We start from the raw sequence: 17851 nt of genomic DNA, 5'->3' as shown, positions 1-17851 counted from the left end.
GGAAACATACCTAATTGTTCTTTAACTGTAACAGGGACCAATAGTTCCTTAGGATCACTTAAACCAGCTTGGTTTTCTGCAGACACTCTGAAGAAATAGTCAACATTCTCCTTAAGACCACGAACAACATGATGAGTTGACTTTACAACTGCAAACTTAACCCATTTTTGCTGTCCTTTCTCAAGACCTTCAATGAGATAGCTCACAATTCTGCTTCCACCATCATGTTCTGGTTTTAGCCATGAAAGAGAAATGCTGTCCTTTGTGACATTTGTTACTCCAAGTTTTTCTGGTGGGCTGGGTTTTTCTGAGAGAAAAAAAATGTGCAACAGATTAAATACTATAGCAAGTCTTTACATTTTATATTAGCAATTACACAGGAGTACCATCTAGATTGAGAAAATGTGTGTTGAAATAATTTGTACATTAGAGACGTTTTGAGTTAAATGCAAGCAAGATTAAAATTTAAGCTATTTCTTAGCTCCTTTTAATTTGTAAACCCACAAACATACCTAGCACAAAAATATCTTTTTACTGTGAATAGATTTAAAGCTTCTTCTATTATTTTTAAGTAAACATTTTGAGACACATTTTGCTTTAAATATTAAAAAATATTTTTGTTAGAAACACTCACCTGTTATTTTTGTGCCTTCCTTGGTCTCTGAAGGCGCTCCAACACCATACTCATTTTCTCCAGAAACCCGGAAGTAGTAAATGGCACCTTCTTGCAAGCCAGTCACTTTGTAGGAGAGGCGATGACAATTGTTTGTCACAGTAACCCATGCTTTTTTGCTAGCTTCTCGTTTTTCAATAACATAGTTCCTCACAGGTGCTCCACCATCATTTTCAGGAACATCCCAAGATAACACAGTAGATTCTTTAGTTACTTCTTTTATTGCAATATTAGATGGTGGGCCAGGAGTATCAAGGACTTTGACAATTAAAGTCAAGGTAGCAGTGTTCAGGATGTTTTGCAATGTTAAGGTGTATTTTCCAGAATCATTTCTTGTTGCTTTTTCAATAGTAAGAGATGTGCAACTATCTGAAGTATCAATGCTTGCTCGTATACGGAGATCAGTGTCCGGTTTGTTCCATGTCACATTTGGGACTGGTTTGCCTCTAAAAGGAACAGTCATTGTGAATGATCCACCCGCCTTTACAATTAAAGTCTTCCGCATTTCACTGTCAATATCAAAGGCAGGTTCTTCTTCTCTTTCTTTTGCCAGCTGAGGTTCTGAGACATCACTTGGTTCACTGACACCCATTTTGTTAATGGATTTCACTCTAAAGACATACTCAGAGCCTGACACTAATCCAGATACAGTGTATTCTGTGCCTCTTAAATTCTGAACAGCAGTGGTCCAATCAGTTTCATCAGTTTTCTTGTATTCAACTGTGTATCCCGTTACTGGAGCACCTCCATCAAACAGTGGCTTTGTCCACCCGATTGTGATATTTGATCTTGTAGAATCCATAATCTTAGGCTTAGATGGGGGAGATGGCAAGAAGATTGGATCTTCTGCCTTAATCAGAGGTGTGGTTTCACTTGGAAGACTGAGGCCAGCAGCATTTTCCGCATAAACCCGGAATTCGTATTCACATCCTTCACGGAGACCAGATGATTTCACCCTTAAATCATAAACTGGCTTTTTGTTTACACGAATCCATCTCAAACTAGTTTTCTCACGTCTTTCAATTACATAGCCAGAGATCTCATTACCTCCATCAGACTCAGGTCTTGCCCAACACAGAGTTATTGAATCTTTGCTCACACTGGTGATCTCTAGAGATGTAGGTGGACTTGGAACTGTAAATGGGTCTAAGGCTTTGACAGCAACACTTTCCAGAGGCTCACCAACACCATATTTGTTAACTCCCATCACTCTGAAAATATACTCATTACCCTTCAGTAGTTTTGTCACTTTACAGGATGTTGTTCTAAGCTCTCCTTCACAAAGAGTCCATGCAAGTCTGCTGGTCTCACGTTTTTCTACAATATAATAATCAATATCTGCACCACCATTTTCTTGAGGGGGGCCCCATGATAAGTGGCACTTTTCAGCAGTAAGGCCATGTATTTCTAATGGGCCTGCAGGTGGACCAGGTCTATCAAGCACTTTGCAGTTAATTGCCAAAGATTTTGTTCCTGCAACATTTTGTAATGTTAGTAAATACTGTCCTGAATCACCTCGGATACAGTCCTTAACAGTTATTGCAGTAGTGTAATCTGTTGAGGCTATTTCAACTCTAGCTTTTCCTTCAAGGTCCTTGCCATCCTTTGTCCATGAAATCACCGGTATTGGCCGTCCTGCAACGTCAGCATTGACCTTAAACACTTCTCCAGCTTTTACAACTACAACATCCCTGAATTTGGCATCTATCATAATTCTTGGAGCCTCCACATCATCTTTTACAGTCACAGGTCCAGTTGATTCAGATGGCTGACTGAAAAGTCCAGCAGCATTCTTTGCAATCACACGGAATTCATATCTCTGGTCTTCTGTAAGTCCCCCTACATCAAAATATGTTTCTTGTACATTAGTAAAATTACATTTCAGCCACCGACCATCTGGTATCTCTCTGCGTTCAATAATGTATCCTGTTACTTTAGCTCCACCATCATATTCTGGTTTAGTCCATTTCAGTGAGACAGATGTTCTTGTAATATTAGTAACTTCTGGTTGACCAGGAGGATCACATGGATCTCTTGCAGCAACTGGCTCACATGACTTACTGCATTTGCCTATTCCAGCAATGTTTTCAGCATAAACACGATATTCATACAACAGCCCTTCATCAAGTCCCGTAACTTTCATTTGTGTATCAGGTATAAGGCTTTTGTTGACTTTTGTCCAAAGAATGCTGCTTCTTTCTTTACGCTCCAAGTGATATCCTAGTACTCTGCTACCTCCATCATTAACTGGCACCTGCCAAGTTACAATCATGAAAGCTTTAGTCGCATGTGCCACATGAGGAGTTCCTGGTGGTCCTGGAGGCTTAAATGGATACTCTGCCACAACAGAAGAAGAATTCGTGTAAGTGCTTTTCCCATAGCGGTTTTCTGCACAAACACGGAACTGATATTCAGACCCAGTGGTGAGTTGAGATACTTTAATTGATGTTCTTGCAACTGCTGCAGATACTACACTCCACGTTGTTGTGGTGGTTTCTCGCTTCTCCACAACATAATTGCTAATATGGCACCCACCGTCATATACTGGAGCTTTCCAAGACAGAGTTACACTATCAGCACTAACTTCATCAATATGCACATCAGTTGGTGGTCCCGGTCTGTCGAGGACAACTACAGTTAAAGAAGCTGTTGTTGATCCAGCAGTATTTGAAAGATGTAATTCATAATGTCCCAAATCTTCATTTGAAGCTTCCTTGATGGACAGTGAAGTTGAAGTCTTTGAAGTATGAATATTTACTCTGGTTGTCTCTTTCAAGGGATTCCCATCCTTCTTCCAGCTGACAGTTGGAAGAGGTCGCCCTCTGAATGGCACATCAATCTTAAGATCATCTCCGGCTTTCACAGTGAATGTATTGAAAAGGAGCTCAGCAGATGGCTGGATTTCGATATCTTTTGCAATGACTGGGACACCAAGCTCTCTTGGATCACTTTTTCCTTTTTCATTAACAGCAATCACTCTGAAACTGTACTCTTCTCCCATACTCAAGCCTGTTATTGTTGCTTCTAAGGTTTTCACCTGTGTACATGCACTCCATTTTATACTTCCTTTAGTTTGCATTTCTACTATATAACCAGTGATCTTACTACCACCATCGCTCTCTGGCTTTTCCCATTTAAGTGAAGCAGAGTTTCGAGTCACATCAACAAGAATGACCTTCGCAGGTGGTGAAGGTGGTTCAGAAACCTTAACTGGGTCAGGTGTTTCTGCTGGTAAACCAGCCCCATATTCATTTACTGCTAGAACACGGAAGTAATAACTACATCCTTCTTGTAGCTGAGTAACTTTGAAGGAATTCTTAATGCAGTTGTTTGTAACAGTGGCATATGCTTTTCTTGTGGATTCTCGCTTTTCAACTACATAGTTGGTAATTTTAGCTCCACCATCAATAAGTGGTGGTTCCCAGGCTAATGTTACGAAATCTTTCTTCACTTCTCTGATTGTCAGGTTTATAGGAGCACTAGGTGTATCAAGCACCCTGACATTAACAAAGGCTGATTTTTTTCCACTGTTGTTCTCTAAAGTAAGATTGTATCTACCACTATCAAATCTATTCACATTGTCAATGACCAGCATTGTATAGGAACTGGTGACTTCAATCTGAGCTCGCTCACTAATTCTTCCTTCTGCTTTCTCCCATTTAACTTCAGGTTCTGGTCTTCCTTTGATGGTGACAAACAGGCGCAATGTACCACTAGCACGTACAGTGACTACTTTTCTGAGATCTGCATCAAGTTCAATTTCAGGAGGTTCAATCTTGTCTGCTGCTATGACTGTACCAGGTATAGTAGCAGGTTCACCTACTCCTTCTGAGTTGATGGCACAGATGCGGAAGTTATACTCCTGGTTCTCTTTAAGTTTTGTTACAGTGAACTGTTTTGCTTGTAGGCCTGTTGGTGGGGTGCAGGTAGTCCATTCATCAGCAGCAGCTTCTTTTACTTCTACTACGTATCCCTTAACTGGAGCACCACCGTCATATATGGGCTTACTCCAGGCAAGGGAAACTGATGACCTGGAAGTGTCTGTAACCTTCGGATTGCTTGGTGGACCTGGTGGGTATAATACATCACAAGCTCGATAGAAAATGGATGGCTCACTGGGTTCCCCTACCCCTGCAGCATTTTCAGCAGAAACTCTAAATTCATAGAAATGCCCATCAGTAAGACCTGTTACTCTGAACCGCAAGTCTGTCAGCCTTTTCTTATTGCATTTGGTCCACCGGATACCATCTTTGTCTCGTTTCTCAAGTATGTAACCTTCAATTTCAGCTCCCCCATTGTCTTCTGGGCGACCCCACGTTACCACCATTGAATCTTTTGTGATTGCTGAAACTTCAGGCGTTGAAGGAGGACCAGGGGGTTTGTATGGATTACGAGCCACAACTGGCTCAGATTCCAAGGGTTCTCCAATTCCATATTTGTTCACCGCCATTACACGGAAAATGTACTCATTGCCAGCAAGGAGTCTGGTTACTTTGTGGTTAAGAGCCTGCACTTCTGTTGCTACTTGTGTCCATGAAAGCCTGCTTGTCTCTCTCTTCTCAATGATGTAATGTGAGATACTAGAACCGCCATCATGTAAAGGTGGTGCCCATGCCAAGTAGCATTTTTCTGCAGTGACACCTGTAACCTTCAAAGGTCCTTCTGGAGGTCCTGGCCTGTCAAGCACTTTAACAGTGATTGGTATGGATTTTGTGCCACCAACATTTTTGAGGTTAAGAGTATAGTGACCTCCATCTACTCTTATACAGTCTTTGACAGTAAGAATTGTTTTCTGAATGGTAGATTTGATTTCCATTCTTGCAGTTGCTTCTTCAAGGTCTTTACCATCTTTTGACCATGTAATGTCAGGAATAGGTTTGCCATGGATATCAGCTTCAAGAACAAAAGTTTCTCCAGCATGAACAACAATGACGTCTTTGTATTTAGGATCTAGTGAAGCCCCTGGCGCTTCAATTTCATCTCTGGCAGTAATGGGCCCTGTACTTTCAGACGGTTCACTCAAGCAACCTGCTGCATTTCTTGCAATTACTCTAAATTCATATCGCTGGTCTTCAACAAGACCACTTACTGTAAATTCTGTTTCCAACACATTTGTAAAGCTGGCTTTCATCCAGCGACCATCTGGTAGTTCTTTCTTTTCTGCAATATATCCTGTTATTTTGCTTCCACCATCATACTCTGGTTTTTTCCATTTCAGTGTGATATTATTTCTTGTAACAACAATAGCCTCTGGACGGCCAGGTGGGTCACAAGGATCTCGGGCAACATACAATTCTGATACTTTACTGACTTTGCCAATGCCAACAATATTTTCAGCAGAAACTCTGAATTCATATTCAAGACCTTCTTCAAGGCCATCTGTTTTATATTTGGTATCTGCAATGAGTGACTTGTTCTGTTTTGTCCAAAGAATGCTATTCTTATCTTTACGTTCAAGATGGTAGCCTAGAACCTTGCTTCCTCCATCATTAACTGGTTCATGCCATTCTATGATCATATGGTCCTTGGAAGCTGCAGTTACAAATGGGGTTCCAGGTGGCCCAGGCACCTTGTAGGGGTATTGCACAACAACTGGTTTAGAATCCAAAGGAGAGCTCTTCCCATATCTGTTTTCAGCAGAAATCCTGAACTGGTATTCAGAACCTGTTTTAAGCTTTGTTGCTTTGATAGTTGTTCTGGCAACAGTTGCTGACACAATGCTCCATGTGGTAGTGGTTGTGTCACGCTTTTCTACTATGTAGTTGCTTATCTGACAGCCACCAGTATAATCAGGTGGATCCCATGATAAAACAACAAAATCTGCGCTAACTTCATCAAAGCGGACAGGTCCTCGTGGTGGGCCAGGCTTTTCCAGTACAATTATGCTCAGCTGCTCAGTTGCCGTACCTGCTGTGTTTGTTGCTGTTACTGTATATTTACCAAAGTCTTCCTTGTTGCTTTCTTTAATATTTAAGATAGTTGATGTTGATGTGTCCTGAATATGTAATCTGGTTGTCTGTTTCAGTGGCTGCTCATCTTTTGTCCAAGTAATAGTTGGTTTAGGTCTACCTATAAATGGTACTTCTACCTTCAGATCTTCTCCAGCCTGTACACTGTAGGTATTAAATATCAGTTTGAAACTTGGCTCAATTGTCAAGTCTTTAGCTATCACAGGAATTCCAAGGGCTCTGGGATCGCTTTTGCCTTTTTCATTGTAGGCAATCACACGAAATTGATATTCCTGTTCTGGACTCAAACCAGACACAACTGCATTGCATGTTTTGGTCTCACTAACAACACTCCATTTTTCTGTTCCTTTAGGCAGCATTTCAACAATATATCCCAAAATTCTGCTACCTCCATCATGTTCAGGTTTTTCCCATGTAAGAGATGCACTTCTCTGAGTCACATCAGTGAGTGTTACTTTCCCAGGGGGCAGAGGTGGCTCTGAGGCTTTGACAGCATCTTTGGTTTCAGCTGGAACACCAATTCCAAATTCATTTTCAGCCATAACTCTGAAGTAATAAATTGCTCCTTCTGTAAGATTTTCAACTTTGAAACTTGTCTTGCCACACTTAGCACTTACATTTGCAAATGCCTTCCTGGTTGACTCACGCTTGTCTATTACATAGTTCTTTATCTTTGAACCACCATCAATAATGGGTGGTTCCCAAGATAATACAGCAGAATCCTTCTTTATATCCTTTACCACTAAGTTTTGAGGTCTTCCTGGTGTGTCCAAGACTTTCACCGTAACAAATGCAGATTTAGAACCACTGCTGTTCTCCAGCTTAAGAATGTACTTGCCAGCATCATTCCTATCACAGTTGTCTATTGAAAGTTGTGTGTAGTTTATGCCTTTGTCAATCTGAACTTTTTCTGTGAATTCACCTTCTTCTCGAGACCACATGATGTCAGGTGTTGGTCGTCCCCTGAATGGTATGTGAATTCTAGCAGACCCACCAGCTCTAACCACTATCCCTTTCCTTAGCTCTGAATCAATATCAAGTTCTGGAGCTTCAAGTTTGTCTTCAGGCTTAACAGTACCAGGAACTGATGCAGCCTCTCCTACACCAATCTTGTTGAGGGCACACACTCGTAATTTATATTCTTGATGTTCAATAAGCTTTTTGATTTCGAATCGAGTGGCACGTATACCTGTCTGTGCAGTAACAAGTGACCATTCATCTTCATCAGCTTTACAGATTTCTACAAGGTATCCCTGGATTTCACAACCACCATCATAAATAGGTTTACTCCAGCCAAGTGTAACTGAGCTTTTGGTTGTATCCACAACATGGGCATTTGTAGGTGGGCCAGGCTTGAACATGGGATCACAAGCTTTAAAGTAAGGAGAAACTTGACTTGGTTCACCCACTCCAGCAGCATTTTCAGCAGAAACTCTGAATTCATATTCATGATCTTCTGTTAAGCCTGTAACTCTTAATCGCAAATCTGTAATCCTGCGTTTATTGCATTTTATCCATCTGATGCCTGCTCGGTCTCTCTTTTCTACAATGTAACCTATGATTTCACTGCCTCCATCATTGTCTGGCCGGGTCCAGCAGACAGTCATAGAATCATTTGTAATGTTAGTAATTTCCAAGGCCTTTGGTGGTCCAGGAACCACAAATGGATTTTTCATCATTACTGGCAGAGATTCTAATGGCTCACCAATCCCGTATTTATTAACTGCCATAATACGGAAAACATATTCATTTCCTTCCAAGAGTTTTGTTACTTTCAGCATTGTAGGTAAAACCTCTGAAGCAACAACAGTCCATGCTAGGCGACTAGTTTCTCTCTTCTCTACAATGTAGTGAGAAATATCACTGCCACCATCATGAAGAGGAGGAGCCCATGCTAATGAACATTTTTCAGCTGTGACTCCTGTCACTTGGACTGGGCCCTCTGGAGGTCCTGGCCTATCCAAGACTTTTATATTTACTGTTGCTGTCTTTGTTCCTGCAACATTAGAGGCTTCTAAAATGTACTGTCCACCATCAACTCTAATAGCATCTTTTACGATTATTAATGCACTGAAATCTGTGTTCTTGATTTCATACCTAGCAGTTTCCTCAAGCTCTTTATCTCCTTTGTACCACTTAATAGTTGGCAGTGGTTTTCCATGAACATCACCCTCAAGTCTGAATGTTTCACCAGCATTTACAACAATTGTATCTTTGTACTTTGGATCCATTGAAATTCGTGGAAGTTCAACTTCATCCCTTGCGGTTATTGGTCCTGTACTGTCAGAAGGTTTGCTTATGGCACCTGCAGCATTCTTTGCAATTACTCTAAATTCATACCTTTGGTCTTCAGTAAGCCCTGTTACAGTGAACTGAGTTTCAATGATATTTGTGAAGCTAGCTTTCATCCAGCGACCATCTGGTAAGTCACGTTTTTCTACAATATAACCAGTAATCTTACTTCCACCATCATATTCTGGTTTGGTCCACTGTAGAGTAATAGAACTTCTTTTTATTATTATAGCTTCTGGGCGACCTGGAGGATCACATGGATCACGAGCTACATAGCACTCAGACACTTTACTTGTTTTGCCTACACCAACAATATTTTCTGCAGAAACTCGAAACTCATATTCGATTCCTTCTTCAAGGTTAGTTGTCTTAAAGCTTGTGTCCTGAATAATAGTCTTGTTCACTTTAGCCCATAAAATACTGTTTTTCTCCTTTCTCTCAAGATGGTAGCCCAGCACTCTACTGCCACCATCATTTATTGGTTCATGCCACTGTACAACCATGGAGTCTTTCGTAACAATTGTCACAAATGGTGTGCCAGGAGGTCCTGGTTCCTTGTAGGGGTACTGTGCTACAACTGGTGCAGAATCCAGTGCGAAGCTCTGCCCGTACCTGTTCTCAGCAAATATTCTGAACTGATATTCTGAACCAGTTTTCAGTTTAGTCACCTTCAGTGTAGTTCTTGCGACAGTAGCTGAAACAGTTTCCCATACAGTGGTTGTTGTATCTCTCTTGTGAACAATATAGTTGGTGATCTGGCAGCCACCTGTGTAAGCTGGGGGATTCCAGGATAGGGTAATACTTTCTGCACTTATTTCATCAAACTTCACAGGTCCTACCGGAGGGTCAGGTTTATCTAGAGTTATAATTTCAACAGAAGCAGACTTCTGCCCAACAACATTAGCCACAGTGATTTCATAAGTGCCACTGTCCTCTTTGCTAGTTTCTTTAATATTCAGTATAGTGAGGTCAGTCAAATCACTAACATTGACTCTTGTTGTCTGCCTTAATGGCTGGCCATCTTTTACCCAGGTTACAGTTGGTTTAGGTCGACCCGCAATTGGTACTTCTATTTTCAGATCTTGTCCCACTTGGATACTATAACTATGAAAAGCAGGTCTTACATCAGGTTCAATCACCAGGTCTTTGGCAACTATTGGAACTGCAAGCGCTCTAGGATCACTCTTACCCTTTTCATTCACAGCCATTACTCTAAAAAGATATTCTTCCCCTTGAGTGAGGTTAGTAATGACTGCTTCAAGCGTTTTCACACGAGCACACTCTGACCACTTCTCACTACCCTTTGCTTGCATTTCAACAATGTATTGTATGATTTTGCTGCCACCATCATGTTCAGGTTTTTCCCAGCTTAGTGAGACACTGTTTCTCGTGACATCATCCACTGTTATTTTCCCAGGAGGCTGTGGAACTTCAGCAACTTTAATTGGGTCACTGGTTTCTGCAGGGAGGCCAATTCCATATTCATTCTCAGCAGAGATTCTGAAGAAGTAATAGCAGCCCTCCTGAAGTTGATCTACTTTCCATGAAGTCTTGTGGCAGTTTGTTACAACAGCTGCATATGCCTTTCGTGTTGCTTCACGCTTTTCAATAATGTAATTCTTTATTTTTGCTCCACCATCCAAGAGAGGAGGCTCCCATGAAAGTGAAACAGAATCTTTAGTAATTTCTCTGATTTTTAAATTAACAGGTGCACTTGGGGTATCCAGTACTCTTACACTGACAAAGGCAGACTTTGTTCCACTGCTGTTTTCTAAAGTCAGAGTATACTTTCCAGTATCAAATCTGTTAACATTGTCTAGAACAAGGGAAGTAAAGCTGCTAGTGGTATCAATAATAGCTGCCTCTCTGATGTCACCATCCATTTTACCCCATTTTACTTCAGGTGTTGGACGACCTCTGATGGGAACAAACAGTCTTAAGGAACCTCCCGCCCTCACATTTACAATCTTCCTTAATTCCATGTCAAGGTCAAGGTCTGGTGCTTCCATCTTTTCTTCCACAATAACAGTACCAGGAACATCTGCATGCTCTCCAACTCCTGCTTTATTAACTGCACATATGCGGAATTTGTATTCATGTTTTTCCACCAATTTTTCTACTTCCATGTGAGTATTCTTAATTCCAGTTGGAGGGGTACAAATTGCCCATTCACCGTCACTTACATCACTTTTTTCCACAATGTATCCCTGAATTTCAGAGCCACCATCATAGATGGGTTTACCCCATGAAAGGAAAACTGAAGATCTTGTAACATCCACAACTTTAGGATTATTGGGTGGACCTGGCTTGTAAATAGGATCACATGCTTTGTAGTAAATGGAAGGTGGGCTTGGCTCACTAAGACCTGCAGCATTTTCAGCTGAAACTCTATACTCGTAATCATGATTTTCTATAAGTCCAGTCACTCTGTATCGCAGTTCACTTATCAGGCGTTTGTTACATCTTGTCCAGCGAATACCTTCCTTATCTCGTTTTTCAAGGACATAACCTAGGATTTCACTACCACCGTCTGAGGCTGGCCTTTCCCATACAACTATCATAGAATCCTTGGTAATGGCAGTTACCTCTGGTGCTTTCGGTGGTAGTGGCACTACAAATGGGTTCTTTGCGAGTATCGGTTCAGACTCGAGAGGCTCACCAACACCATATTTATTGACTGCCATGACGCGGAAAACATACTCATTTCCTTCTAAAAGTTTTGTAACTTTGCAATTTAGGGTTTGCACATTTGAATCAACAACTGTCCACACCAAGCGACTGGTTTCTCTTTTTTCTACAACATAGTGTGAAATATCGCTACCACCATCTTGTAGTGGAGGTTTCCATGACAGCATGCATTTTTCAGCAGTAACGCCTGTAATCTCTATGGGTCCTTCTGGTGGTCCAGGTCTATCAAGAACTTTGACATTAACAGGAACTTTCTTTTCACCTGCAACATTCTTTGCTAGTAGTACATACTGACCACTGTCAACTCTAACGGCCTCCTTCACACTAAGGCTTGTTGCAAAATCAGTACTTTTTATTTCCATACGAGCAGTGTTTGTCAGCTCACGATCACCTTTTAACCACTGAATGGAAGGTATTGGTTTGCCATGAACATCAGCTTCAAGCTTGAATGACTCACCAGCATTCACTACAATAGTGTCTTTGTATTTTGGATCCATACTTATGTGAGGTGGTTCTACTTCATCTCTTGCTGTAATTGCCCCCGAGCTCTCAGATGGTTCACTGAAAACACCTGCAGCATTTCGTGCTATAACACGGAACTCATACCTCTGGTTTTCAACTAGACCAGTTACTTCAAATTGGGTATCAATGACATTTGTAAAGCTTGCTTTCATCCAACGACCATCAGGTAGCTCCTTCTTTTCAACAACATAGCCTGTGATCTTACTTCCACCATCATATACAGGTTTCTTCCATTGAAGTGTTACTGAGCTTCTTGTGACAATTATAGGTTCTGGACGACCTGGAGGGTCACATGGGTCATGTGCAGTATAGCATTCAGATGCTCTACTTGCCTTTCCAATGCCCACTATGTTTTCTGCATAAACTCTGAACTCATATTCAAGACCTTCCTCAAGTCCAGTTGTCTTAAATTTGGTATCTGGAATAGGTGTTTTATTCAGTTTAGCCCAGAGAATACTGTTTCTTTCTTTGCGCTCCAAGTGATACCCAATGATCTTGCTGCCACCATCATTGACTGGTTCATTCCACTGTACCACCATGCTGTCTTTTGAGACGTTTGTTACAAAAGGTGTTCCAGGTGGACCGGGAACTTTAAATGGATACTGAGCTACAATTGACTCTGAAGTAAGGTAGGTACTCTTCCCATATCTATTCTCGGCTGCGATTCTGAATTGATATTCACATCCAGTCTTTAATCGACATGCCTTTATAGTTGTTCTTGCAACAGTAGCTGACACCATCTGCCAAGTCGTGGTCGAGGTGTCTCTTTTTTCTACAATGTAATTATTGATAGAGCTACCACCATCATACTTAGGTGGTTCCCAAGAAATTGTGATACTATCTGCTGTTACTTCGTCTACTTTTACTGGTCCAGTTGGAGGTCCTGGTTTGTCAAGGACAACGATATTTAGGGTCTCAGTTGCCTCACCTGCAGAGTTTGTAAGTTTAACTAAGTATGTCCCTACATCATCTCTGCATGCTTCTTTTATTGTTAACACTGTGTTATTTTCTGAACTTTCTGCATTTACTCTTGTAGTCTGCTTCAATGCAACATCATCTTTATGCCAAAAAACTGCCGGTTTGGGTCGACCAACAAAAGGAACATCAACATTTAAGTCCTCTCCTGCTAGAACACTGAAAGTGGTAAACAGTAATTTGAAAGCTGGTGGAATCACAAGGTCTTTTGCAACAACTGGTATACCCAGCTGACGAGGATCGCTGATACCTTTCTCATTCTGAGCTGAAACACGGAAGGTGTATTCTTCGCCTTGGATCAATCCTGTGATAGTGGCTTCAGTAACTTTTACTGTAGCACAAGTTGACCACTTTTCACTGCCTTTGCTTTGCATTTCTACAATGTAGCCCAGAATTCTGCTACCACCATCATGTTCAGGTTTTTCCCAAGATAAAGATACACTATTGCTTGTCACATCCAGCAAAGTTATTTTCCCTGGTGGAAGTGGTCTTTCTGATACTTTTACAGATTCAGAAGTTTCAACTGGAAGGCCTATTCCATACTCATTTTCAGCTAGGACTCTGAAGTAGTAGTTGCAGCCTTCTTGCAGTGAATCGACTTTCCAGCTGGTCTTGTGGCAATTGGCATTAACAGTTGAATAAGCTTTTCTTGTTGATTCACGCTTTTCAACAATGTAATTTTTTATTTTAGAGCCACCATCTATGAGAGGAGGTTCCCATGTGAGTGTAACTGATGACTTTGTAACCTCTTTTATTTTCAAATCTTGAGGTGCCCCTGGGGTATCAAGAACTCTGACGTTCACAAAGGCTGACTTACTACCTGAGCTGTTTTCAATTGTCAGTATGTATTTGCCACTATCAAACCTATTTACATTTTCAACAATAAGTAGAGTATAAGAACTTGTTGATTCAATGCTTGCTCTATCCAAAGATTCGCCATGTTCTCTTGTCCATTTTACTTCGGGTGCTGGTCTTCCTTTAATTGGGACAAAGAGCCGTAGAGTACAGCAGGCTCTAATAGTGACAACTTTACGCAGCTCTGCATCAAGTTCAATCTCTGGAGGTAGCATTCTCTCTTCAGCTTTCGGAGTACCAGGAACAAGAGCGGGTTCTCCAAGACCTTCAGAGTTCATAGCATATATTCGTATTTTATACTCTTGATTTTCTTTTAGGTTAGTGATGGTATAAGACGTGGCCTTTAGACCTATTGGTGGAGTTACAATCTTCCACTCGTCTTCTTCAGGTAGTGCTATCTCAACCATGTAACCTGTGATCTCTGAACCACCATCATATATTGGTTTGTTCCATGCTATTGTAATTGAAGACTTGCTGCTGTCCAAAACACGAGGATTACCTGGGGGACCAGGCTTAAATACAGTGTCACAAGCTTTATAGAATGGACTGGTTGGGCTTGGCTCACTGACACCAGCAGCATTTTCAGCCATGACTCTGTATTCATATTCATGACCTTCTGTCAGTCCAGACACTTTATAACGTAAGTCAGTAACAACCCGTTTATTACACTTCACCCACCGTAGACCAGCCCTGTCTCGACGTTCCACAATATAATTAGTTATTGGGCTCCCGCCATCAGAATCAGGATGGCCCCAACAGACAACCATAGAATCTTTTGTAATTGCTGTAACTTCAGGTGTTTTAGGTGGATCAGGTGGCACATATGGATTTACTGCAAGAATGGGCTCTGATTCCAGAGGCTCACCAATTCCATATTTGTTAACGGCCATAACACGGAACACATACTCATTGCCCTTCAACAGCTTAGTAACCTTCAGTTTAGTTAATGGAACTTCTGTGGCTACAGCTGTCCATGCCAGTCTACTGGTTTCACGTTTTTCAACCACATAATGGTCAATCTTTGCTCCTCCATCATCTAGTGGAGGTAGCCATGACAGCACACATTTTTCTGCAGTGACCTCAGACACAGCTAAAGGTCCTTCTGGGGGACCAGGTCTATCAAGAACTTTAACATTGAAGATATGCTTAGCAAAGCCACCAGGATTTGTTGCAGTAAGTGTGTAGGCACCGCCATCTCTTCTTGAAGAGTCTCTATTGGTGAGAACAGTAGAGAAATCTGCTATTTTAATTTCTAATTTTGCTGTATCTTCAAGTTCTTTTTCTCCTTTTGTCCATGTCATAGTTGGTGGAGGGCGGCCTGAAACATCAGCCTCGAGTCTAAAAACTTCACCTGCTTTCAGCACTAATGTGTCTTTATATTTAGCATCCACCTTTATCTTTGGTGCTTCAATGTCATCTCTACAAGTTATTGCATCTGATGGCTCAGAGGGCTGGCTAACAGCCCCCCCAGCATTCCTAGCAATCACACGGAATTCATAGGCAGCATCTTCTGTCAAGCCACTTACAGTGAATTCAGTCTCTAATATATTGCTGAAATTAGCTTTCAGCCAACGGCCATTAGGAAGGTCTCTTTTTTCAACGGTGTAGCCAGTTATCTTAAACCCACCATTATATTCTGGTTTAGTCCACTTCAGTGTAATAGCATGTCTTGTAATGTTCAGAGGTATTGGCTTACCAGGTGGATCTATTGGGTCTAGGGCAAACATAGGCTCAGATGGCTTGCTTGGCTTACTCTTCCCAGCCAGATTTTCTGCTATAACACGGAATTCATATGCAATGCCATCAGTAAGTCCAGTTGATTTAAAGATATTGCCTGATACCAGCATTTTACTTACAGTCTGCCAAAGAATGCTATTTCGTTCTTTTCTTTCAATGTGATATCCCAAAATCGGGCTTCCACCATCAGTAACTGGCTCATTCCAGCTAATAGTCATGGTTTCTTTGGTCACTGCTATCACCTGAGGAGTTCCAGGAGGCCCAGGTACCTTAAATGGATAGTTGGCAACTACAGACTCTGAAGTAATGGCTGGACCAATTCCATATCTGTTTTGTGCTTTAACACGGAACTGATACTCAACTCCAGTAGTGAGACGAATGGCTTTAAATGTAGTACGTATCACTGTGGTTGCCAGTTCAGTCCATGTAGTACTGTCAGTTTGACGCATTTCCACAACATAGTTGCTTATTGGTACACCACCGTCATTCAAAGGAGGCTCCCATGAGAATGATAGAGAGTCAGATGAAATTTCATCGAATTTGATTGGTCCAGTAGGTGGTCCAGGTATGTCATGAACCTGAACTGTGATTACTTCACTAACTTCTCCAACAATATTTTTAGCTGATAATGGGTATCGGCCACTATCACTTCGTTTACATTCATTGATGGTTAGTATTGTAGCAGTTGCAGTATTTTCATAATTTATTCTTTGTGTTTGCTTAAGTATCTCATCTTCTTTCTTCCAAGTCACAGTAGGCCTTGGACGACCAAGCACAGGGATTTCAATCTTTATATTGTCACCAGCTTTGGCAATGACTGTTTTCTGGTAGATACCCCGGAGATCAAACTCTGGTAGCATTGTTTGCTCTTTGATAATAACTGGCCTGCTTTCTCTTGGGGCACTTCTTCCAGCACTGTTAACTGCCATAACCTGGAAAGTATATTCTTCATTTTCAGTTAGATTCTTTACTACACAGTCCAGTGTTTTTACAGTGGTGATGTGTGCCCACTGGTTTGTTCCTTTCCTCTGTGCTTCAATTACATACCCAGTGATCTTGCTGCCACCATCATGTTCTGGTTTTGGCCAAGCCAGGCTAACTGAGTTCCGTGTTACATCCATAATATTAAGACTCTCAGGTGGGGATGGTGCCTCAGAAGCTCTTATGGGTTCTTTTGTTTCAGCTGGTTCACCAATACCGTACTCATTTTCAGCCAGCACTCTAAAATAGTATTCACACCCCTCAGCCAAATTAGTAATCCTGAAGGAGCACTTCTGGCAGTTGGTGGTGACTGTTGAATATGCTTTCCGAGTTGATTCACGTTTCTCAACAATATAGTTTGTTATACGTGAACCACCGTCTATTAGAGGCATATCCCATTGGAGAGTGATACTGTCTTTGGTTATTTCTCTAGGCTTAAGGTTTATTGGTGGACCTGGTGTATCCAAGACTTTTACATTTACAAAGCCAGTTTTCTTACCAGCAGCATTTTCAAGAGTCATTACATATTTTCCTGCATCATATCTGGTGCACTCTGTGACAATCAAGAGAGTAAAAGAATCTGTATTTTCAATACTGGCACGTCCTTTGAGTGAAACATCATCTTTTGTCCATGTAACTTCTGGAGTTGGACGCCCTTTAATTGGCACAAAAATACGAATAGTTAATCCAGCTCTAACAACAAGTGTTCTTCTTAGTTCAGCATCTAATTCAAAATCAGGAATTTCTTCCCGGTCTTTGATTTCCACACTTGGAATTATTGCTGGTTCACCAACACCTGCAGCATTCATGGCAGAGATTCTGAAATTGTATTTGGCTCCTGTTTGCAGATGAGCAACAACAAACTGAGTGATTCTTAAAGCCGTCCCTGTTGTGTCTTTTACCCATTCTTCTTCTCCTTCCTTTTGATGCTCCACTATATAGCCAGTGATGTCAAGACCACCATCATAGTGGGGCTTGCTCCAGGCTAAAGATGCACTTGTCTTTGTAGTATCAGTCACTCTTGGATTTGCAGGTGGACCTGGTGGGTCTGAAAAGTGAGTAAAAGATAAAACATTGCATTACCCAGGAATTCACTCTTACACTGTCTAAATGTCCTCTCTAACCATGCCACCCACCCACAAAAAAGAAAAGGCATGAT

General features: G+C 41.3%; 1 protein-coding gene across 1 annotated transcript in view; it reads right to left on the bottom strand.

The window, feature by feature from the left end:
• TTN (titin) overlaps window positions 1-17851 on the bottom strand; it is a 246511-nt gene that overhangs the window by 28310 nt on the left and 200350 nt on the right. Inside the window, exons 220-221 of the mRNA XM_034065601.1 lie at window positions 635-17740; window positions 11-307 (exon numbers count right to left, since the gene is read on the bottom strand). Coding sequence (XP_033921492.1) covers window positions 11-307; window positions 635-17740 — 17403 coding nt within the window. The remainder of the gene's footprint in view (window positions 1-10; window positions 308-634; window positions 17741-17851) is intronic.

The sequence above is a fragment of the Melopsittacus undulatus genome, chromosome 8 (assembly GCF_012275295.1).
Source record: "Melopsittacus undulatus isolate bMelUnd1 chromosome 8, bMelUnd1.mat.Z, whole genome shotgun sequence".
Taxonomy (NCBI): Eukaryota; Metazoa; Chordata; class Aves; order Psittaciformes; family Psittaculidae; genus Melopsittacus; species Melopsittacus undulatus.
Note: the sequence above shows the minus strand (reverse complement) of the source record. Positions and strands in the feature narration are given on the sequence as shown.